General features: G+C 42.1%; 1 protein-coding gene across 5 annotated transcripts in view; it reads left to right on the top strand.

The window, feature by feature from the left end:
• Positions 1-24,875, top strand: part of PLCB1 (phospholipase C beta 1) — a 425,847-nt gene that overhangs the window by 42,344 nt on the left and 358,628 nt on the right. For 2 of the 5 annotated variants that reach the window (XM_046939524.1, XM_046939521.1), the window contains exons 1-2: positions 6,088-7,900; positions 19,329-19,406. Coding sequence is in view for 1 of the 5 variants with exons in the window: in XM_025149258.3 (XP_025005026.1) it covers positions 8,841-8,939; positions 19,329-19,406 (177 nt within the window). In the remaining 4 variants the exon portion in view is untranslated. Of the gene's footprint in view, positions 1-6,087; positions 7,901-8,625; positions 8,940-19,328; positions 19,407-24,875 lie in introns of those variants that run through there. The other 3 variants (XM_046939523.1, XM_040698205.2, XM_025149258.3) reach the window with 2 other exon arrangements.

Below are 24,875 nucleotides of genomic sequence, written 5' to 3'. Positions count from 1 at the left end.
AGAATGCCAAGCTAAAGTCAGATTGCTGTGTTTTTTCTCTGCTTTCTATTATGCACCTGTCCTGAACCGTTCTGCAAGGCAGCTATGCAGTAATTAAAACACCTCTTCAGGATTAAGTCTTGTTATCTTATTTTGACTTACATTTGGGATAGTATCAATGGTTAGAATTTTATTGAACTTGGTACCAAATCATATTAAACACTAATAATCAACTAATGTTTATATAATGTTAATCACAAGATCCTTTCCCCCACCCTATGCTGCTCTGTTCATTTTTGTTATTGTTGATATCTGAAACATCCGTGTCCTTTTTTTATCAGTGCCGTGAGATATGTAGGAGAGCAGAGAAACAATACTTGGAAATCTGGACTCGGTTCTCAGTCTGTCTAAGACTTATTGTGAAATTGTAGTCTCTTAGGGGAGTGATAATACTCACTCTGAGCATGCTTCCTTTCACATTGCTGATTTAGATAGTAATAAACAGCTCTTGTCCAAACAGCTAACAATATGTATCTTGAAAGTGTGATTGTAGTCATAGTTGAATTCTTGGTGTATTACAAGATTATAAATAAGTTAATATTTTCTTGGCACTGTGAAGCAAATAACGTCTATTGTTCTTGCGTTTGTTTCCTATTAAATAAATAAGAAAAAAGTAGTTTGCTTAGTTGGCATTTAGATTGAGATTAATTTTGTAAGCACAGTCTGCTTGCAGATGATCTATGAAATACTGGAAATACTAACAGTGGGATTATTTATTCACATCAGTGCTTGTGCCAGATATTCCCTATGACTACTGCAAATCTCTATTTGTTTAGAGAAGTAAAGAGGTATTCTTTATTATAGTCTGTGATGTTCTTTTTTAACTTGGTTTTGCTCATAGTTCTGTATCTGCTGGCTGCTTTGAAACCTGAGATTCTGCAATAATTGCTCTTTCTTATTTGAAATTATATGTAATGACCTTTATATATTTACTAGACTACTGGGAAAACGAATGTTGAATTCAAAATTAATCATCAGCTGTTTAATCAAAACCGTTGCATAATATCATAGAAAGATAATTGTAAGATAAGTTATTTGCTTTTAGAAGTCGTGTTTAAACTAACAGAACGACTTTGGCCAAAATTGGATCGGGCCCTTTTGGTTTGACCTATTAGTCCTCTTCAATTCTATCTTCCTGGAACAAGAGAACTTTTGGTATTGTTGAGCTTAATGTATAAAATCAAATTTGTGGAGAAAACGGGAGTAAAAAGGTTGGCATTGTTTGTTGGTCATCTCGTACTGCTGTAGAAAATACACACATTGGCTGTTTCTCTCTTTCCTTCTTCCATTAACTATGTTTTGATCAGGAATATCATGATGTAGCCTCTGGCCTTCTTCAAAAAGGCATTTTTCCTTCTTCACTTAATCTCCTACCTTTCTCTGACAATGGCTTTGTGTTTCTAAGGTCTTCTGGTTGAGAGGCTGGTAAATGTTGTTTGATTGCTCAGCAGGCATCCTGTTAGAGCAGATTGCCTCCCAGACTGCTTTACCTGTTAGTACCTTTCCTTGCCACAGACTCACACTATGATAAAACAACCAAGCCATCCACTGAACCTGTATTTCTAGTGTCAGAGCTTTTACTGAAATTCTAGGCTTAGAGCATCAGCTATGGTTAACACCTCGTGAACTGTTCTATATTTTCAAGAGAATATACTAAACTTTACTTAAATACTTAGTGATTAAGCAGCGTAAGAGTTTGGATAGGCTGTAATAGCTTTTGGCTTATTAGGCTTAGCTCCATTTTTTTGGTCATGAAAGAAAACACTGTTCTCAGACTTTGGCAGTTATGCTTATTCTGCTAGTAGACTCTAGATTAACTAATCCTTTCTTTCATTAGATACCTCATTAGTGACCACAGTGTTTTTTCAGATAACTGATGTTAAGAACTGAACTAAATTTAAATCAGCTAATTAGCTTCTCTGACTTTTTTTTCTTTTTCTTTTTGCCATGAAGACTTACAATTAATTTCAAGAGATATTGTGGTTCAAGGTTTACATCACAACAGAATTGCTCCAAGCCTTAGAAATACAGTTTAGAACAACTGCTTTCAACTGCATAAATGGTGTTCTGTAGCTTTGTGACTAATGTTTTCTCGGTCATGGAATTTCACCCTTTATAACTCCAAGTTCCGTAAAGTAGCCAGAATGGGAATGAGAAGTGTGTGATGATTCAGAATAGTGTATTAAAAGAATAGTTCTAAAAAGGGAAGAGAGAAGAAATGAAACGTTTGTCAATTACAGCAAGATGTAACATTTTAAATGAACTGCTTAACTTCAAGATAAGGCATATCACCAAAATCTTCTTGGCTAAATCAGTGAGAAGTATCAAAAGATATAAAAGCATTTGTGAAATCTAAAAAAAAATCAAAACCCACCTTGGAAATGCATCAAATTGCCAATCCAAAATACTCAACAAAAAAAATTCTCTGTAAAGATGTATTACCTGAAATAATTATAAAAAACTTTCTATTGTGCTTCCTTTTTAAGATACTTATGGGTAGTATCTAGAAATCCTGAGCATGTGTATGTTAGGCTTCTTCCCTTTAGGAACTTCAGTGTCTAAATGGACAACGTAGTCATCTGTTTTTGGAAAGAAGACTAGGACAGATCTGAGAATATAATTCTGTTTTTCAGGCTCATAATCTTGCATCCTTTCTAAAAGACAGGTCATGCTGTCCCCAGCTTGTGGGAATTAGAGAAGGGAGTCCAGGTGAAGTTCACACTGACTCTCATGCTTCCAAAAGACACCATGAGAGGATTCCTGTAATTCTAAGGCACTACAAGAAAAGAATAAATCAGGGAGTTTCCTCTTCTAATTGCATGAAGAACAGAGCATTGTCCCATTCTTTTGGCAACTACAAAGTGTGAAGCACAGAAGTTTTGGTTTCCAGAAGGGTTGCGGTTGAAGACTGTTTTCATTGCAACGCCTGCTTTGCAATCCATCTTATTTTTGTCTTTTAGTTCAACTCACAGCTAAATTGAATGTAAATAAAAGCAGGTGAGATGGGCTGCTTTCCAGTTGATTCTTATCTACCCACACAATTATTAAGAAGCAGGAAAAAAAAAACCCCAAAAATGCAGACATGACAGTGGTATAAGTAAATGCCCAGTTTTGAAGACAGTGAACCTCTGATAGTTTAGACCAGCTGTGATTGAACAAATCCAGTAAGCAGTGACATCCTTCACAAATAATTTTATTCAGCACTCTTAAATATTTTGCATGTTTTACAGGCAAGTATTAACAATCCGCAAAAAAAGGCTATTAAAAAAACACTATAAACTAAATAGAGAAGCAAGAGCAGGCTATGTTATATAGCAAAGGATGAATTAACACCTTCTTTCCAGGGAACCTAGCTACAGGCTTTTTGTCTTGCAATTCTAACTGTGCAAATGTTTCAGTAATTTGGTGTTTTTCTGGTAATAGTTTTGCCTGAAGTAGAGGTTAGGCAAGGAATGTCATGCCAACACAAGGGCCAATGAATCCCTGGGGACAACAATGCTGGGCACCATGGAAGGGTCCCCTGACAGGATCTTGCCAGCCAGTGCGCATCCCTCTGCCATCTCTAAAGAAGCTGGGGAGGCCAAGGGTGCAGCTCCCAGTTCAGAGCACCCGGCACTTTGGTGGGACCGGGAAAGGATGTCGGCCTGTGGGCAGGGGGCAGGCTCAGGCCCAGTGAGAGGAAGCATGGCCAGATACGGCCTTGGGATGGCTGGCCCACGTGGCTGGGCCAAGGTCAGACTACAGCAGCAGCTCACGTACAGGGCTGTGGCAGAGCTGGAGACTGTAATTCTTCAGCATCTGGGCAGCGACTGATGGTCCCAGGCTGAGAAGAAATGGGGTCCTGTGCCACAGCCAGGGCTGGGAGAAGACCCCAGGGTCAGGGCCTTTACAGCTTTAGTGCCCTCAAGGCCCTGTCAGGGTTAGCGGGAAAGTAAGGAAAGTTTCCGAGTAAAAGGTAAATATTTCCATCCAGATCAATTTCAGTTTCTGGCAATGTACATGAAATACGTGTGTGAAAAGTACATGCACTGCTAATTGCTACAGTAATAAATTAATCCTACCATGACATGAAATGTCATGCTGGGAGTCTGAGGTTCCAATGGGTCAGAAAGCCTGTTGAGCAGAATTCTCTGCCCAAGCCGTCAGGGGGTCATTCATCCTCAGGCAGGGCATTGTATGGAGGAGCCGTGTATGGTTTCCTGCAGCACAGAGATCTACAGGTGCCAGCTGTGTACCAGGACAATTTATCCACTGTAAATTATGGTCCCAGGAAGCGGAACAGTGTAACAGTCATTTCATATACACAAAGCTACTGCCTGTGTCATAAATAATTCCAAACACTGTGCATTCATCTTTATTCTCTCATTATTTTAAAGACATTTCATGATGCTGATGGGAAGGAAAAAGAATTAGAATGCTTTTGACAAGAAATAGACTTCTGTACAAGATCATTCCCTCCCCTTCCAATTTTCTTTTTGTGCAGCAGCTGCTGTTGCCAGGCTGTCTTTGTTGCTATGGTGGTGTTTAGTGTGCCAGAATTTTATATTCATTCTTGAAGAGTCACCTGATTGAGTGGCTGTGCCACATAAGTTATCAGCTTTACTCATAAAGATAAAAGATATATCAGTCTGCTGATGTTATTTACCTACGACATCAATAAATGGATCAAATTAAATACAAACATATCTGTGGCCACCAGCCATAAGTTTATGGAAGTGTTAATACAACAGGTCAATGCTTATAGTAAATGAGTGACTTTAAAAAATCTCACTTGGGGCTATTACCTTTAGTAGGTTTCATTTTTTGACATGACAGCCATCTACAAGGCAGCTTCACTATACCTTGCCTTATATTTGTCTCTCAGTGTATTTGTCTCTCAGTGAAAAGATTTGAGTTTTATAGTCTAAACAAATTGAAAGGTGCCTTTCTCAGAATGGCTGTGCTTTTACCAGAGATATAGGGTCACATTTTCCTTCTTTCTTTTCTGGAAAGTTGCTCTGTGGAAGTTAACAATCCTGCTCCCACTGATAATTAAAGCATAATTTGGTCCAATTTAAAATGCAATTAGGATAATATACCTCTGGTGAAGATGAGTTTATCTTTAATCCCAAATCCTGCAAACACTGTCACTCATGTTTAACTCTCTGTACACCAGGTGCATCGGTGTACTTCAGCATTTTCAAGTCGGGGGCCACTGCTTCTTTTCAAAATGTAGATTTAGACCAAGAAATTCAGGATAGCAAGTGGCACTGAGATATTTCACACACATTTCTCTGAGATCGGTGTTAAAAAAGCTATATTTTAATGCATAGCTCATATCACCTCATGATGCAGTGTTTCAGTATAGCTTTCTCTGTATCTTCATTTGACCTGACTTTGATCAATGCCATCTGTTACGGTGCCTTTCTCATATCTGCCAACATCCATGTGCACATCTGAATCTAAACATATTGTGTATTCAGCTTATTTTCTGGAAATTAAATAGTGATACATGAACGTATTTTATACAAATGGTATATCTTGCATTCTAGTAACTTATTTACACAAGACAATCATTTTACAGTCCAGGGTGCGAAACCAAAACCACGCAGAAGTTAGTTCCTGCAGCAATGCAAGACCAGTGTGTATCCCATCTGATAGGTACATTTTTGAATAACTACCTGAATAATTTCACTGCCAGGTTTATTATTATTAGCAATACAGCTTTATTTCAATTTCATGAAACTAAAAGGGGCTGAGTAAAGAAGAAACAGAATATAGGCATAAGAATCTTGGTATCTTGTGAGCCTTACTGTACACTTGGATAAAATGTGCCTGCTTCTTCCTTCGCCTGACGTAGAGCAATCACTTAATGGTAATTGTACTCTTTATGGCTATAATGATCCTGCTGAGCATAGCCTGTTTCCAGGTCACTGATGCCATGCTTTGCAGAAAAGAAAGTTTCAATTTAGATGCACATAGAATCTAAGTGTTGGAAATATGTACTGTGTAGCAAAAAAAAATGTTTTCTTAGCTGGAGCAGAGGCTGACTAAGCAGCACTGATAACACATAAGCTAGCTAGCTGGGTTGAAACTGAATTCCCACTGATTTCACTGAGCCCAGGATTTCAGCAAACACTGAATATTAAGCACTTTCCAGAACTGTTGCTTAGTAGGCAGTCACAGTGCCATTTCCTTTTGTGCTTCCTCCTCCTCTGAATGCAGAACCCATTAGGTATCTGCCATATAAAAGGCATATTTTCCTTTGGCCAAATACCATGTTCTGGTACACTTCATCAGACTAAGACTAAAAAGCCACAATATTGCTCCAAACATTTTTTTGCATTTGAAATATCATATCCAAGTAAAACACCTTATACTGATTTATAGGGTGACCGCCTACACGGTCCTGCTAATGGATTCCCAGGGCTCTGCGGCATCATCAGAAATCAAGCGGTAACATTGTGAATTGTAACTGTTTTTTCCTAACAGTTTACAGAAGGCTAGGTCAGGGAACAATGTATTACAGCCTTGTTGAGAAAACTGCCAGAGACGCCTCCACCTATGGCAGTTTCACATCCTTCAAGCAGCTGGTTTTGGCAGACTGCTGTGAATACAAGTATTTCGGTGAGCGTGGTCTTAGGTGATCGTGATACTGTAGTATCTGTGCTCTTTGCTCTTACTTTCTAAGGATTTAAATATTTCATTTTTGTTCATTTGTATAATATATCCTGGGATGAAAAGGTAGTTGTGAAAATGGTACTGAAAAGCTCTCTCCCTTATCCCCATCAAAATAGACCAATCCTGTCAGCGCACTCAAACCCCGAATTTGTTATCATTTAAGTCATAGCGAATCAATGGGAAATATCAGAGCAATGAATGAGCAGAGCTTCATCCTGACCCACATTTGCATGATAGGCTGATAACAAAACAACTGAGCAAATGGAGTAAGTGGCCATGGGACATGTCCGTTGTCTGCAGAGACTATTGCAAAGGTGTGGACTCAGATCCCACTAAAGGCAACAGGAAGTTTCTTACTGAAGGGAAAAAAAGTTGGAAGAGGACCAGGAAACTGTAACAGCTCAGGAACTAAGGACATGCCACCTTGGTAGCTTTCCAATTAAAAGCAAACAAACAAACAGAAAACAAACAAAACCAAAAAGCTTTCCCCCCCTTTTATATAATACATATATTTCTACCTAGTAATTTTTAAAAACACCATTCCTTTGAAACAAAACCAATTCTTCTTTGTAGACATTCTTTCTGCACCGTTTGCTTTGTCTATGATAGAAGTTTGACCTTCTGTCCCAAAATCGTAAGGGTCAACTGAAAACCCCTACAGAGAAATCTGAGCTCTCTCGTGCTGTGCCATCTGATGCTTTCTATCTACTGTGGCTGCAAAGGGGTGTGAAAAGAGACAAAGTCATTTCTGGAGCTCATACGACTTTGTTCTTCAAAAGTCTTTCCTTAACAACATTGGATTTGAGATTTTGGTGGCCGAAAGGAGATCTTGCCGTTGTTGTCTTTTGTGCGCAGCATAACTGAATTGAATTAAGAAATTACGAGGAAACTGCTTCATTTTGTGAGAGCACAAAGCTTGGGGAAAGCAATTTCACAGAAGTTATGACGGGAATCGTATGCACCATTTTCTTTAAGAGTCTTCTTTTGCCGCCCCATTCATCACTCTGGGGTCTGAGCACTGCCCTGCCATCATGCTTTTTATCCCGGAAAAGTGTGCCGTGCCTGTTCCTTAAAATAGCGCCCAGCTTCCCTTGTGCGCACACCTTGTGGAGCCCGGCGTCGGCAGGAGGTACCACTCACTGTCCATCCCTCCTGTCGGTAGGACGAGCGATTGAGACACTCACCTTTGGTCCCCGGCCAGGTACGCTGGGACGTAAGCAGCGAACCTCGGCTGCCTCCCCCGCGGCGGCTTTCTTCCCCGCGCTGCCACGCGTCTCCCCGTCGCCCTTCCGTGAGGCCGGTGCCTCTGTGTCGGCTCCCCCCGTTTTGGGGCCAAGGGTTGACCGCGTGCCACTCCCCCAGCGCACTTCGAGGAAGGCAACTACCGGGCGCTGGAGGCCACGGACCGGCCCGCACCACGGCGGCGCCCCGCAGCGGCCCGCGCCGAGGCCCGTCCCTGCCCCCCCAGCCCCACGCTCCCCCGAGGGCCGCCCCGGGATCGGAGCCAGCCTAGGCCTCGGCCCGGGGCGCAGGCCCGGGCACTGCCAGGCGGAAGGCGGCGGCCGCCCGCCGTAGCCCGGAGGCCGGCCAGGCTGCGCTCCGCGGGGCGGCTCGGCCGGGCGGCCCCACCGAGAGCGGCCCGAGGTCGGCACGGACGCCCCGCCGCGCCCCCGGCCCGGCCCCGCGGCGGGTCCCCCGGCGGCGCCGCTCCGTTCTGGCCGCGGCCGGCAGGTGGCGCCGCGGTGCTGCCGGCGCGGCGCGCTGACCTCGCGCGGGGGAACCTCGGGGGCCGAGCTAGGCGGAGGAGGGGCGGGCGGGGAGCGGGCAGCGCCGCTCGCGCCGTGCCCTGCCTGCGCGTGTGAGAGCGAGCGGGCGTGTGCGTGGCCGCGAGCGGCGGTATATAGGGGATGTGCCGCCGCATGGCTCGCCCTGGCCGCCGCCGCGCCGGGTCTCTTCTCGGGTGCCAGTGAAGCCTCTCGCTCTCCGGCTCGGCGGCCGCTCCTCTGCCCGCGCCAGGCGCGCCGAGCGCGGCTCCCGGCCTCCCTCCCGGGACTGTTTCTGGAGCCCCGCCGTCCCTCCCGAGGCGGCCGCCGTCTCCCGCGGCTTCTCCGCTCCGGGGCGAGCGCGTAAATGCGGTGCAGATGGCCGGGGCACAGCCAGGGGTGCACGCTTTGCAGCTCAAGCCCGTCTGCGTCTCCGACACGCTGAAGAAAGGCATCAAATTCGTCAAGTGGGACGATGTGAGTAGCTTCGTCGCTCGGGCCGAGCGGCCCGGGCACGGCGCGGATCCGCAGCGGGCACGGGGCGGGCGGGAGGCCCCGGCTCCTACGGGCCGGCAGACTGCCCGGCCGGGCCGCCCCGCGGGCGCCGTGCCCGGTGAGCGGGGCAGGTGGAGGTGGCGGGAGCTGGCGGCCGCTCGGCACGGCCGGGGCCCTCGTCCGGGCAGGCCGTCGCCTCGCGGGGTCCGTGCCGCACCGGGGGGCGCTGCTGAAGCGGCAGCCTCGTGCGCCCAAACTTTCTCCGAAGCTTGAAGTCTCCTCCGCGCTCGCGTTCCCCGGCCGGTGCGAGCGGTGCTTGCGCTGGCTCCTTTCGTGAGCGTCCACCTCTCCCGCCTTGTTTTATTCTGCACGTTTCCTTCTCTGTGGCTACGACGTAGCTATTCTTTCGTTCTCCATCTCCCCTTCCCGTTGCCTTTCCTGGCCTGGTGGCGTTGCCCGGCTCTGGGCACGTTATCCCTCAGGTCAAGTACTCTTGCCCCTCTCCTTCCTTGGTTAGCTGGGACTCAAGATCTGCCTTAAAATCGCACCTGCTTGTCTCTTGCTGCTTCCTGTCACTTTTCATCTGTGTTGCTTCACGTGGAGCGGCATGGTTGGTGCTTTACCTTCAGTGCTGTTCTGCCTTCCTGTGCAGGCTATGCCCGGGATGCTGTCAGGGAAAGGTAGCCCTTCTCTGGTCAGCTTTCTTTTTGTTGGATCATGAAAGTAAGAATCCTCTGCAGTGGAAAAGGAAGGCAGAAAGGATGGGTCCTCTCCTAGCTTTCCTCTTGCACTACTGTGCCTCCAGTATGAGGTTGGGTGTTTGTGCCCCAGTTGTGTGAGGAATGCATGCCCAAAAGTCTGCCTGTGATGGGTATATAGAGACAGAGGAGCAGGTGGGAAGGCAGGCTGGCACACTGGACAGTTGGAATGTTGTGGGAACTGTTGAGGTTAATTTGAGGGATGTAACACAGCTCTCACACTTCTTCTGTGTATTTGGCTGCACTGAAGACTTGCACAGCAGCAACTGGAGGGACAACAGAGAAGGGGAGAGACGGGGCAGTGCGTGTGTCTGACAACTGTTCCTGTTCTGCTATGTATTGCGGTTTTGCCATTGCTCTCAGCCTATCCGGCAGCCAAATGCGTAATCCTGACCTCTACAAACCTGTGACAAACGCTTTCAAGGAAGGAAAGAACATCAAAGAAGTGAACAAACTGTAGAGTGGAATTTTATTTACAAGGAAAGGCTGATACATTTCTAATAAACTCAGCGATCTGACCTTGTCCACAGTAATAAACAGTGCTTTGAAACAGGTTCTGATTGTTGAGAAGATAGATGGAACTAAGCTTGAATGACTTGTCTGATAGTCAGAAAGATAGAAGGATTTCCTTTGGTCTGTTTTTTCTTTTCATTAATATATAGGCAGGATAACCTCAGCCTTTGCCATTGTAGCTTTATTTTTGGTAAGCTACCAAGATGTTTACACAGATAAATGCAGGGGTCAAGTGAATGGTAATTTCTGTCTCCAGAATGGGACTCCGAGCAATTAGACAACAACTGACATTATTTGCATGCAATTTCCAGAGCATTGTACTGCATACATAGATTAGCTGTAGAATGTCCACTGTGCGTGGAGAGCACCTGCTTCAAATTCTGTATGCTATAGGCTGAATAGAAGAAGATCTTCAATTTTAAATGTCAGCGGTGCAGTAATGAAAAAGGGCTAAAATGCCAGAAAGGGTATCGTTCAGGTTAAAGGTGATAGTGAGCACGCACAGATATTACCCGGAATGTGTTACTGAGGGAGTTCTGTTGTATTGAGGGAGTGCTTTTATCAGCTAATTCAGGGAGCTTGTGGAAATTGGTGTGTATTGAGCCACACCTGTGTGATGCAGAATATTTGCATTAACTCATTGCTGACCATGTGCTGTGTGTATGTGTGCATGTTGCCCTCCCAGCCCTGTTTTGCTCATGGTGTTTTTTTCTCAGCAGCGAAAACATCACAAAATCAGACTTCATGGGAAATTCATCTCTTTTGGCATTCTGGCTGTAAGGAGGTCTGTAGACCAATGCTTATTTAGTGACTTTGAAAAGTGTTGGTCCCTGAGTAGCCAGTAACTACTTCAGAGTATTTGTTTTCTACCAAATGAATCTGCTTGTAGAACGTTAAAGAAGGATGATCATTAATCTGAACCTCTGTGGTCCGCTGTGCAAGTACACATGCAGAGCTCTGAGTGAAACAATAGGCTATAGTGAGAAATGGTAAGCTACAAAACGTAACAGTAAAATGGAATTGACCATAATGAGTTCTTTGGATGTGCTGTGCTCACAGGGCTGATCAGAAAAGCTGAGCTCACGTACTGGTGTGTATGGCTCACCATTTTGTATTTGTGACTTCAAAGAATGAATGGGAATCCAATCCTGCCTTCCTGCTGTAGGCATACCCTTTTAGTACACCTTCTTGCTGCCTTGTTTTGCAGATGGCTCTACTGACTTTTTTCTTCACTTCTCATAAAGCAGAGGAGTTTTTTGTCCATTCCTATGGCTTGTACCAAGTTTCAGCCTAGAGCAAAATTTTTTCAGCTGATGTAAATTAAAACACTGAAAAATAGTGCTTTTAAAAAATGAGAATGCAGAAAGAATTTTAACCAGGGCACGAGAGGCGTGCAAGGAATTTCTTGGTGTATAGAGTAACAGTTGTTAAAGAATGTGTTTGGTAGCTTTTGGAAGGATGCTGCAGGGTGCTATGCAGAACACGTCTGAGAAAAGCAGCAGTGGTACAGACTTGGAAACAGCCCCACACATGGACACCCCATCCTGAACTTCTGGAAGCCCTGTGCCTATTTGGTAACTCTCAGACTGCTGATACACAGCTGTGGTTCTGATGTTGTTACATGAGTGTCCTCTCTGAGGAAGAGCAGGGAAGCGTGCTACATACTCTGTGGGAACCTTATCCAGTGCCTGCATCTCCTCCTGCCCTGCCCCCCTGTGCATGAAGGTAGTCCATGTGGAAAGAGAAAAGCCTTACCTGAGCTTTTCTAACCTCCTGGTGGAGGAGAGGGAGTGGTTATGTCACCTCTCAAGGTTAAATACAGGCAGGTGGAAGGCAGGCAGCTCAGGAACCTTGATGTTCCATTTGCTCTTCAGAACATTTTCAGTTTCTGAATTGTAAAAACATCAGAGACAATTGAAGTTTTGGCTTTGCAATTCAAGTCATATGTTTGTGCATTGGCACTGGCTATAATATCACTTGGGTTCAGTCATGTAATGCCTGTTAGGTTCTTCACATTCAATTTTGGATCAGAATGTAAAGCACTAAAATCCGACTGATGACTGTTATCCTATTATTTTGCTTTCTTTCTCTTTTAATCTATAACAGTCCTATAGTCAAGAAAACACATTTTAGAGTTATTGTTCTTGATATCTGGATTGGGTTCACAAAGTACTGTAAAGAAATAGCTGGGGTTTGAATGAGTGAAAGAAAAGTGACTGTCTTCATAGGGTTTTTGGGGATGCATGTGAGTGCATATCTGGATTATGGTACCCATTTGCTGAGCTTCTTCATGCTGCCTTTGTTTGGGATCTTTATAACCACTTCTTTTACCATAAAGAGACAGTGAATTTCCTAAGTACTGATGTGGTCTTTAAACAGATGTGCTCTGCTGTTCTCAGAGAGAAACAACAACTATGAAATGAGACGGAAGGCTTGAAGAGGAGTTGAGTTGATTCATTCAGCTGTAGTGAAACTAAGGGTTGTAATAGCTGTTCCTGATGAGTTTTAAAACAGTCTAAAACGAATAAATAAAAAAAAGCTGCCATTAAGTCTATGGGTGAAGCTTTGTATGTGGTTGAATTTAGTGTATGTATGTTGCTAGCTGAAGAGATCAATGAAACCTGAGTATAAAGGACTTCCTCAGCACTGATCTGAACGAAACCCGAAGGGGCTCAATCCTGCCTTGGCTGTGTCATCTTTTTTTGCAGTGGGAACAAGATGGGCATAACTGAGTTAACAAAGAGCTCAACAGCACAGCTGACGTGCGGTTTTCCAAATGCAGTAATTGGCGTTCTGAAACAAGTTAATATGATGGTGTATATTCAAAAATAGGTTTGTTTTTAGCTCTTGCTTAAAGGCTTTCTTATCTTCACTGGTGATAATATGTACTTTACATAAAGAATTTGACTGGTTGCTCTGTGGCTTATGCTATTTACTTTTAATTGCAAGTTAACTATTATAGTAAGGTAGTGCAACATTACCTAAGTTGAGGGGTGTGATTGCCTTTTTTTTTTTTTTAAAGGAAATCTTTAGTTACTGAAACAAAATTACTGATAGGTAGTATTGGTTACTGGCTGCAACATCGGCTATTCCAGTGGGAAGCAAAAATGAGCCCAGCTCTTCTATTTTAATACCTTATTTATCTTAGAGCGCTTCTTTGCCTTTTATAAATGATTTTGAGTTCAGATGATGAGCGCTATGTGGAATTGTCAGGCTTTATTTGCTTGGAATCTTTTAAAGAAGATTATCTGGGGTATAGGATACATTTACTTGAAAGTTTCAGGGAGATGTAACATCCAAGCGTCATTGTTAATGATAAGCTGAGAACAAACAGCGAAAAGAAGACCAGAAATCTTCAGAAGGACTTGAAAATGTTGGGGAAAAAGAAAAGCTCGTACAGCTTCCACCCCCCTGTATTTTTTTTAAACTCAGCACAAGTCTTTCACTGCAGTATATTACAGAGACTGTGAAAAATAAGCAACTATTGTTCCATGTATTTAAAACTAAAACAATAAACTGAGAACAGTTTATTTTTTCTGAATGTTTTCAGCCTGGAGGGGAGAAGTTAGTCAAACTCTTCAGATTTTTCATTGGTTTTCTGTTCTTTGTTGCTCATCTTCATGTAATAAACAAGTACTGGCTCGGTGCTATCTAAAATATTTAACCTAAATGAACAGAAGTTGTGGTTTGTGTTGTTTGCAACGTGGGCAATTGTAAGATTGTTTGAAGTTTCTTAATATTGAACATTTCATGAAGAGGAAAGCATCTGTCCTACAGAGTGAATAGATGTGTACCACAGAAGATCTGGAGGAGCCTTCATGTGGTTTAAGCTGCAGATAATATCTGCTATTGTACAGTCTGAGCATTTGGAGTGTTGCTAAATATTAAGGAAAGTGGAAATTGGAATACAGCTCTTGTCAGCAAATGAGAATTCTATGTGAAAGGGAAGTTAACAGTGAACTGAAGTTGTCTACTGCATGCATACTGTATGCGTTCTTGACTTCAATGTTGGAGTGTTTCAAACTTTTTTTACTAAAAAAGACTGTGGTGAAATAAACTTAATCATTATGGAGTCTTTTATGTGTTATAAAGTAAATGCTTCATAAGCATCTCTTAATCTATTTTCACAAGAACCATTAGATGACAAAACGTGTTCCCAATTGTACTGTTTTAGATTAAAAAAATAGACCAACATTAAAAACTACTAATTTTTAATTTGTGATTAGATACCTTGGACCTAATTTTCAGACTGCATCGCATCATACAGTCAGATGTTCAGAATGACTCCCCAGTGAGTTCAGATGAATTTGGGCTCAGCATCTCTAAAACTTACATAACGAAACATGGAAACGCAATTCTGGTTCTCCCTCAAATCAGAATACTGCATTTATGCCTATGGACAGTTTGGCTTAATTTATTTGCTCATCATCACGTAAGAGCTGTCTGGCAGAGATAACATCGTCCCGGTTGGCATTTGGCTACATACCATTCTTTATTCCTTTCTTCTTGACTGTGTAATTTGTAACACCTACAACAAATAAGGACAAAGGGAAACTACATGAAATAAGGCTGTAATTAGTCCAAGACTGTGGACACCTTGAGAAAGGAGGCAGGGGTTGTCTGCTTCTGAGGAACAAATCCTGCTTGAGGTAGCTCTTCAAATTGCAGGAAGTTAGTCTTAATTACCAGAGCGCTGGCTCCTGCCATGTGGTACCATCAGCACGGTTGCTCCAGGGTTTAACCACTCTAATGGTGAAGAATATTTCCCTGTGTGTCCCTATTAAACAAGTGGGATTTCAATTTAGGAGTCCTGACTTTCATTTTTAGTCCCGTGTCCAGTCCTACTTCATAACTACAGTCCATTTTTGATTTCCTGTCCTGCTTCCAACCTCCTGCTCTTATTTCACCTTCTCCAGCCTTCTGTTTTAGCAGGTTGTTCCTTCACAAGGGAACCAGGGAGTGGGCAGTTTCTTCCCCCCCTTCTTGGTAGTTCAGCTGTCAGACTGAAGAGGGAAGTTGTTGGGGTCACTAAGGCAGTGCTGTGAGCCCCATCTGTAGTAAGAGATGACTGTAAAAGTTGTCTGCTTTTCTTTTAAAGATCTGTTGATATGGATTTTGACTGAAGTGTTTATAGAGAACGTTAACAGTATCTGCATGTTTTATTAAAACTCATACGACTTGCTATGGTGCAGTAGAGGAGGTACATGCAGCATTTCATTTCCTCGTAGGATCCATTAGAAACTTATTCATGATGGGATTGATTCACTATTTGCATCACAGGTACGCTATTGACGTTCTCTGATCATTTGAACACTGGTTTGTGCTTGGCATAAAACATGGTGGCAATAGTATGCACATCTGCCTTAGCTCATAATGAATGAAATACAGAGAGTTGGTGATCAGTACTATCAAAGTGGAGGTGGCACTTTTTGCTCACTGTTGTTGGATTGGCTTAGGAGGCCTACACCTGAAATTAGACCTTGATCAGTTGGTTACTGCACATTTTCACATTGATCTTTTATGCCCATGTTCTACAGTGCCTCAGGGGTAAGTGTCCTGGAGTTCTGTCATTTTGAATAAAATAAAGAATAGTGCTGTTGCAGGGTATGAAGCTGTGCGGTCAATTAGGAGGCAACTGAAAAGAAATAGTACAGAACAAACCACGTTACTTATTTGAGGCTGTGAAGTTGGCAGAGAATAGAGAAATGGCCTGAAGTTTTTTTCTTAATTAAGGGGCCTTTAGATGTCAATATAAATAATCATTTAAAAATGCTCACTTGAATTCAGACTATTGCAGTATGCACAGTGAGGCTGTCAGGATAGGACCACTGGAAATCCTTCTGTGTGAGGAATTTGCAGAGCCAGTCAGATCAAGCCCCTGCTTGGCTGAAGCACCTGTGGTGGCATTTAAAAAAAACTGGGAACTTGCAATCATTTTCACTGACTGCAATGCTCTGCTTTTTCCTCTTCTCTTCTGATCACATTTGATTCTTCCCTTGGTTACCTTCTGCTTCTTTCCTTAAATACTTGCAGGTGTCACAAGAATCTGGGGATGTACAACACTACATTTCTCCTCTCCCCCCCCCCCCCCCCCCTCCCCTTTCTGTTTTATTTTCATATTCTGGATCTGAATGGGTTAGGGAAGAAATTAACCTCTGCTTCTTATCTCTTTGTCCTTCAAGGCATTTCTCCTCAATCTTCTTCCTTTATCTTTTACAGCTTGAGAGTATGGAGGGCTGTGAGGTAGTGCAGATCACTTGTCCTGTCTGTCACCCTCATCTGAAGAGGCATATATGTTTGGTAACTGTTCAGGGGAGTGATGAGATAGGTCAGCTCTTTCAGTGAGGTAATAAAATGAATGCACCTCAGGATGCAGGTGTGTCTTCTGGATAACAAATGACATTTCTTTCCAGATAGTAGAATGTTTTTGTAAATAAATGTTCCAAACAATTGTCACTTGAAATAAGTTTCTAATTCAAAACCTTGAAGCACTCTTTCTTGAGTGTAAAGTTTTATTTTCAGTGTACCTTTTTGGCAAAGGTAGGCAGTGACCATCCCTGATTGCAAAGCAACATAAAAGCCACAGACCTCTTCCACATGACTGAGGCTGCTGTGTTTGTGTGGAGCGGGCAGCACAACTTGCAGGCTTGACTCAAGGGGCTTACTTCCACTTTGCTTCCAGATCTAAGTAGTCTGGCTCCTCGTGGCAGGGACTTCAGAAGACTTAGCAGTTATCTTGTGGAATATATGAAGTATTCTGCACGTGGCTTTTATTGCTGCTGTTAACAGTGTGGAAGGCTTCCTAAGACTTATGTACACAGAGCCACATGTACAAAGTTATCCTCTGATCCTGTGTTTGTGTAGTGTGACAGAGCCAGGTTCTTGTGTTCATCAGTGTGTTAATTATGTTCTGCTTAATGCCAGAGTAGTGTAGCTAATTTAGCAAACAGGAGTAATGTATGGCTGCTTTTTTATAGTTAGTTTTAATATAAAATCTATCTAGAGCATGGTGGATCTTTAATTAACTCAGTGTTATCCTTATCAGGATGGGGCTTCCTTTATGTCACCTCAGAGACGCTAAGGCTCTCTCTCCAGCCCCCACTTTTTTGAGTCTGATTATAGTCAAAACCTTACAGCCCACATCCAGGAGAGTATTGCTTTGACAGCTATATGTCATCAGCACAGACAAATCCAAACAGCTTTGGGGCTGAAGCAGCTGATTTGAAATGATAAACCACCGCAACTGATTAATGTTAGACATAATCTCTTCATGCCTGTCTGTTTCCCATTGCTTTTGCCTACTTTTGTCTGTCCCCCCTGGGTTTATATGTCTTACGACATTGCAGAAGGACACTTAGAGTCTTATTTCCTTATTTTACATAGTTATACGTAGACTGTGTGGAACATGAAATAGGATGAAAAAGGAGAGTTATCTCATAACAGTGGTGCTGTGTGCACAGCCTTGATCCCAGCTGGGATGCAGCCCACAGCACTGACTGGGACAGCTGCTCTTGTTTCCAGCCTCTGAAAGCTCATGTGGAGCCATGTGGGGTATCGCTGTACTGGGGCACAGTTAATCCCCAGATCTTCCAGTGACAACGAGGATTTGTACGCTCACTTAAAAGTTTGAATTTATATTTCTTCTCGGTGCAGTGTTTGCTTTGTGTTTTTTCTCAGCGTAAGAGAAATACAAACTCACCTTCTCTGTTTCATGAATGCCTGTTATTGGGAGTTTGTTGCTCCATCACAAAGGACTGTAGCGATAGCATAATATTAGAAAGTGTTATCTTTCTGCCTCAGAAATGACACTTATATATTAGTTTTTGTTTATGGGCCTGCTGCCTCCAACAACTTTATTTGCACTTAAATTGCTCTTCCCCCCTCCCCAAATAATCAACACCAACAAACTCCACTGCTACTACAAAAACAAACAAACAAAAAAGCATCAAAAAGGCCTCCACAATTAAATGCATTTGATCTTGATCAGAATGCATTAGAACCTGCTTTTTGTTTTTCTCAGAGGACTTTAGGCTGACCTCACATAATGCTGCTTTGGAAGTAGGTGGATGCTGAAGCTGTAAAATACCTATCATGCTTCAACAGAAACATGCATTCTGTTTGAGGAGGTACTTAGTCAGGCTTCCTGTGGAGATAAGGCATAAGCTATTTTTCACTGCTTGTCTTCCTCCTCTTTTCTGTGCTCTCTCCATGACTTTCTAGTTGAATGTAGCAGAAAGGTAGGGGTCTCAAGGCAACAGTGTTTTTACGTATGTAATAAAAAATGAAAGAGCAAGGATAGGAGAAATCCTGCTAGAACCAGGCTACACAGATCTCAATTATTGTTAGGCATCAGCGAATCCCGGTGGGTGAGAGATGTAATGGACACCCACTTGTGGGAAAGGCTTCAGTTTGAGCCTGTATCTCCTGGGCCAGGTGCCAGTCAGAAGACATGTATGTAGGAAACCAGGCCTCCTTAATGTTAGTATTTGCAAAGATGCTTGTTTTCAAATTACCCAAGCTATGTATCTTACCATAGCAAACAGGTTTTTAGTTGATCTGGGGGAGGTATACATGTACTTCCATTACTGAAACTATCTGAGTAGGATTGTTGTCGTGATTTGTTTGTTTGTTTTGTTTTAAATACAGCAATTGACAGAAGTCTTACTGTAGTGTAATAGATACTATTTGAGTTTTCTAGGCAAATTCAGACTTTAGATGTTAAATAAAGCTTGTAGGCATTTAGCTTGATCTACATATAAAAGTTAATCTGAATTTAGATAGAACTTCTGATAACTATAGTACTTCATTATATGGACTCTAGTTTGACAGTATGTTATGCCTGTTTAACTCCACGTCTAGCTTTTCTGGAAATACTCCATGTGTTGATAGGTTTGGAATTACTTAACACGTTCTCCTAAGTAATGGAAATGCATTATGTCAGAAAAATGGAAATTAGGCAGGTGATACTAAGTCTTCTAGTGGCATCCTGCAAGGGATACCTTTGGGGTACTATTGCAATCCATTAACATGGGAGGCAAAGTAGCTAGTGCGTAATTATGTGTTCTGTATGCTGACGTGTTATTTATTTATTTTCATCTAGGACTCAACTGTTGTGACTCCAATTATACTCAGAACGGATCCACAGGGATTTTTCTTCTACTGGACAGATCAAAACAAGGTAAGAGGAAAAGATTCCTATTCCAGAATGTTTGTTTCTGTTTCCAGTGGTGTGATGAGTAGGAATTAGGAGGTTTTGCATGCCAGTTCACATGGAACTGTCACATCGTAGACAAGCATTGCATCAACCTATGTTCCTTTGCTCTTCTGGGGAGCAAATATAAACAGGCCTGTGGCTCATCTCTAGTGCATAAAGCATGGAAAGAAGGGTGAAATCCTGGAGTTCTGCTGTACACTGGTCACATGAAGCCATGTTAATGGTCTGATGGCCAGTGAGATGTAAGATTTTTTTTTTTAGTTTACAGGCAAGGATCAGTTTAGCATGCTGTTTTGTTTCGTAGTTGTGGTTTCTATGTTTTGCCTTCCATACACTGAGGATGTTGGCTGTGGTGCATAACAGATCTTGGAATACCCAAGGGCCAGAGCTCCCTTTGAATTCTTCCTCATGCTGTAGTACTCCCTGGCCATGCCTGCTAAGACACGTCACTAAATTCTTACTAATCCTCACTGGACACTTATTTTCTTTTAAAAACATTCCAGCTTGCTTAGGTCACTACTGTGGCTGGAGAGCTGTTGAGAAGATCATGGCTTGATTCATCTCTGCTGTATGCCACTTTTACATCCATGTCACCCCTTAAAATCGGCACTGTTGTGCTTTCAGTTGTTGGACACTGGAGCAACAGCAGGGTTAAAGCTGGTACCCTCAGTAACTGAGTGGAATTTGTTTCATAAAGATTATGAAACATATAATGTCAAATTATTGTTGCACCTGTTAGAGCAAAATGCTGTATTACAGCTTGAAACAAAATAAGTTTTCTACAGATGAGCTTTCAAGTACTTATGAAGTACTTGTACCTGTTGCCTGTTGAAAACCTGGTGGTGTTGGAGCTTTGGCCTTGTTTTGAAGTATATGCCAAGATGACTAAATACATACCTGTGCTATTCTTCCTATAGAAACTCATTTTTTTTCATTGTGTAGCTGTTTTTCACAAGTTCATGCTGATTTTATGTTTAGATACCAATGCAGAAATTACTTGAGGAGGTAGCAACCATTGAATGTGCAGAACGTACAGTCAATTTAGTGTTGCATTAGATCATATTTATCTTCCTATGTTTGCTTTTTAGGGGAGATGGAGCATAGTTTTGACTCAGTGTGTTTGGAAGTCATGTTGTAGAGTTACAGTAAAAACTTTGCCTCAGTTTGTGTTTCTGCAAGGTGGTGCTGGTTAATAGCACCTTTGTGCATTGACAGTACAGTGGTGTTAAATCACTGTCCAAAGATGGAAAGTGGATTCCCAAAGAAGTTGACGGATATATCTGATTTGTACCAACCCAGAAGCTATACCAAAACACAGCACAGTCAACTGATTTGTCCATTCCCTTGCATAAACTAATTTTTTAAGTTGAAAAATAGTGGCAAACTTTGTAATAATAAATGGAAAGCCAGAGTTGATTGGAGAGTTTATTTAACTTTTAATATATTTGGCACTGAGACCTACTTCAGTTTCCTACTGTTGTCTGTAAAAACAATGTCTTGAAGCAGTTCTGTGAAGAACAGCTATTTATAGAATTGTTGTTCTCATATTCATGAAAAAATGTATTTATAATGCCCCGAGCATTTTTTAAAAGGTTGGGTATTTGTACAAGAGACGTTAAGTGTCAGTTTGATTTTTAAACTTGCAAATCAAGCCTCTGTGAAGGGCGACAAAAGGGATTTTTCTGGTTAATAATTCATGACAAGTAGGTAAAGCTCCTTTCTACACCCCACTATAACAGCATCTGGTTAAAGACAGTAAATATTTCTAGTGGGGTGCTGACACTGCAAGGACTGGGAAGGAAATGCCGCTTGCTGCTGAGAATGGTTGGATTTACTGTGGAATTACAAATATACTATTTGTATATTACTATTCTTTAGTAAGAAGGAGATTATAGGAAGTTCTCTTTATTTCCTTCTTTGTGCAAGTTCTTCTTCTCTGCAAAGAAAGGAAAGTAATACATGGTGTCTGGTGTCTAGCAGTGTATCTGGATAGTCCTTTAGATTGAGCTCTGACTGCATGAAGAACCAAGCTCCTGAAAAAGGTGTGCGTTGCTTTTTGTGTATAGGATGGATGCTAGCATTTCCCTTCCTGCATCTGACAACTTCAGGCAAGGCAAACAGTAAACTGCCCAATATTCCTTCAGTGGAAGATATGCATCCATCTGCCTTGCTTCTTTCCTTTGTAGCTGTGTGTCTTTTGACCATTTGTATATGTTTGGACAAAGATGTGTCCCGCCAGATACCCCGGCCCAGCACTGCTACTTCTGGACGTTAACAGGTTTTGTATTAAAAAGTGGCTGGTGCTATTTCTCTGTTTAAATTACATTATCAGCAGAGTGAACAGTAGCCTACGATGCAAATGTGTTCTTCTGATCGTGTGCCATTTCTCTCTGATTTTTATGTGCTAGGCTCACCTTCACTGCCTATCCTAGTATGGTCTCAGCTGCAGTGAAGGTCTGCTAAGCAAGTCTGTTGAAGCTCTGATCTTGCAATTTGACAGGAGCAATGTGGTATCCTGCAGTTTGATATGCTTACTGGGTGTTTGCATATCTAAGTAGATTTTGCTGTCACCAGTAAAAATAATGCTTCAAAATAGTGTCATACCTCGCATTTTGCTATATTTTTCATGATAATGAGGAAATTAAAACCCTTTCATTTTAGACAGATGGTAGGACAACTCTCTGATTTCAGTTGTAGCTTTCAGTATTAAGGTCTTTTTTTTTTTTTTAAATGAAGACGCTGGAATATTTGCTTCACCTGTATGCAGAGCTCTGGCTGATTTTCTATTAATTATTCTTTAAAAATGAGAAATGAATGTGACAAGCTAGTATCTCTTACATACCGTATTGTTTCAGTGAAGTTTCTTTTAACTGTATGAAAAACAACCACGTTCATTGTGTTGTATTTTTATGACCTGAGTAAAACATATCTCAATTCCTTGCTGCTACTTTAAAAGCAGTGTGTCACTTCTTTCATTTGTTCTTATTCATGAGTGTTGACGAAAGATAAATTGAAACTCAACCAGGTGAAGAGAGAGTCTACTTGAGTAAAAAGGAGTAATAACAGAAAACATTTCTCAGAAAATGAGAAGATGCTGGAAGTGTTTGGTGTGATTAGGCTGCTAGCACAGCTAGAGAAGGACAGTGATTCCTGTCTGAGTCTATCAGTGGATGAATGGGTGCAATGGGACCAGAAATATGTATTGTTGGCACTTTGTGTACTACTTTTCTTTGCATCCCTTAGCTGGAAGTTGTGTAACACAGCTGGATGTTAGAAGTTACCTATTGACTCTGCAGCTCTGACATTGTCTTAAAAAAAAAAAAAAAAAGTAAGTAAACTGAGCAGACCTTTTTTCTCTCTGACAGGGATAGAGCTGTTCATATATGTAAACATCACTGACAAAACTGGTACCAACCTGCTGTAGCTCAGCCACAGAACACGAGCTTGCTGCAAAAGCCTGTAGCAAAACTACTGTACCTTAAGTCAGATCTTTCTCATTTTATGAGATAGCACAGTGTGCTTCTACATATAATTTTTTTTGGCCTCAGAGGTCCCTTCTCCTCATGCATCCTGAGGTGACTGTGTATTTGGGCCTGAAAACCCAACGTGGATGGCTGAGTGAACATGTGAAGTAGAAGCCTAGGGCTGTGCCCATATAAGTAGAATTCTGTAGGCAAATACCTGGGCCTTTGCCTGGGTTTTGTGGTCATCTTGGCTGGTAAATTGAAGGGTAATGTTAGGAGCTGGTGTAATGGTGTGAGAAACTGGAGAACAGGGGCATCATTGCTTGAAAGTGCTATGGATTTTTTTAGATAAGAAAATGACAGGCAGATATTAGCATCTGAAGTTGTGTGGCTGTCAGGTTTTTAATGAGAAATGGAAGATAATCTCTTCAAGGATGCAACTGCATGCTAAGGGACTGCTGAAGCCACTAGGCTGGGCAGTGCAGACACTGGAAGGTGAAATCTTTTAAGTGAGATTTTCCTCCACAGAAGATGCAGATGTGAGAGAAACAGAACAAAGATTGGCAATGGATAATCTAACTGATCTGTGAGTTTTCAGGCTGTGGGCCCTAGCACTGGCTTGAAGCGGCTGAGGGCAAAGCATTCAGAGGTTGAGCTGCTAGTTCTGATTGCAGTCAGAGTGGCTATCCTGGAAAGTTCACTTGCATCATGTGCTTGTACTCTACTACAGAGTTAACTCCTATCATACAGGGGAATCAGCTTAACGACGATTCACAGTCACCTGGAAGTTGCAGCTTATGGTTTTTCACAACTACTAGAAAAGCTTAATATGTGAGCGGAATAGAAGAAGGTGAGGAAGTTGTTAGGGAATTGCCATAGGAAAGTGAAATGGAAGGAAATATTTCATGGAGGTCAACTTCCCATCAGACTGATTTTATTTTTAAAAGGAAATATCTCTGCTTTCAAAACATGGAAATTGTTCAACGCTCATTAGGGAAATGGTACTACATCAAACGCAGAAGATCTCTAATGAGCATTTCCCACTACTAAGTATCTCCTATATTACTGCGAGGAAGGCAAGAATAGGAAATAAGGCTTGGATTTAATCCACAGTATAGATCCAGTTTACAGTTTTTGAAATGAGGTGTCTAAAGAATGTGAGTAAGGGATGGTGATTCCAGGCAGTCTACAACCTTTTGAAATCCAAACTTAGGCAGTTTTAAATTCTTGATACTGAGAATGTAAGTGGAGAAACAGTGGTTTGTAGAAAGTTAGTCTTCAGTCTCGCTGCTTTTAATTAAGAAAAAGTCTCTTGTTCGTGCCTACAGCCTGCATGTATGTTTGGCTGGATTTCTGCAGCATTTGCTTTGCTGACTGATGTATTATTAGCACAGTTCAAAAAATTGGCTTCTAGGACATGAGCTTGCCTGATTGCTGGGAGGGTAACTGATGTCTGAGTGCCTGTCAGACTGCTTCTCTGCGGTAGTGGTGCAAGCTGAGATTCTTCTGCTTCCTATCCTAGCTGTTTCCCACCCCTGCTCTGCTTTCATATATATATATTTTTAATTCTTAAACACTTTAGAAAATAGTGCACTGAAAATAATGATATTTAAAATGTGTTCTGTCTCTATAAACGTGATCTTACTCTGTGATTGTGTGTACTCCACTAGTACTCAGTTTTGTGTGATAAATGTGTTTGAAAGGGTCAGTTCTTTCTTTTAGAAGAAGATTGATAAAAGCTCTTGAAGTACAAGTAATAAATGCCCATATAGCTTTCAGTTTTCTACTAATACATGCCTTACTTGCATTAAGGTTTTTTGCCATTAAAAATGTATACTTGACCTTGCTTTCCTCTCCTGCCGTCTTGGTGTATTGTACAGCAGCTCTGCACACTTGCAGTTTGCATCACACAGAGCAGAAATGACAAAGCCCTTAGCCTTGTACTCTCTCATACAGCGTGCTTTCCTTT

This window comes from Gallus gallus, chromosome 3, assembly GCF_016699485.2.
Source record: "Gallus gallus isolate bGalGal1 chromosome 3, bGalGal1.mat.broiler.GRCg7b, whole genome shotgun sequence".
NCBI lineage: Eukaryota > Metazoa > Chordata > Aves > Galliformes > Phasianidae > Gallus > Gallus gallus.
The sequence above is the reverse complement of the archived record's forward strand: the minus strand, read 5'-3'. Positions and strand labels throughout refer to the sequence as shown.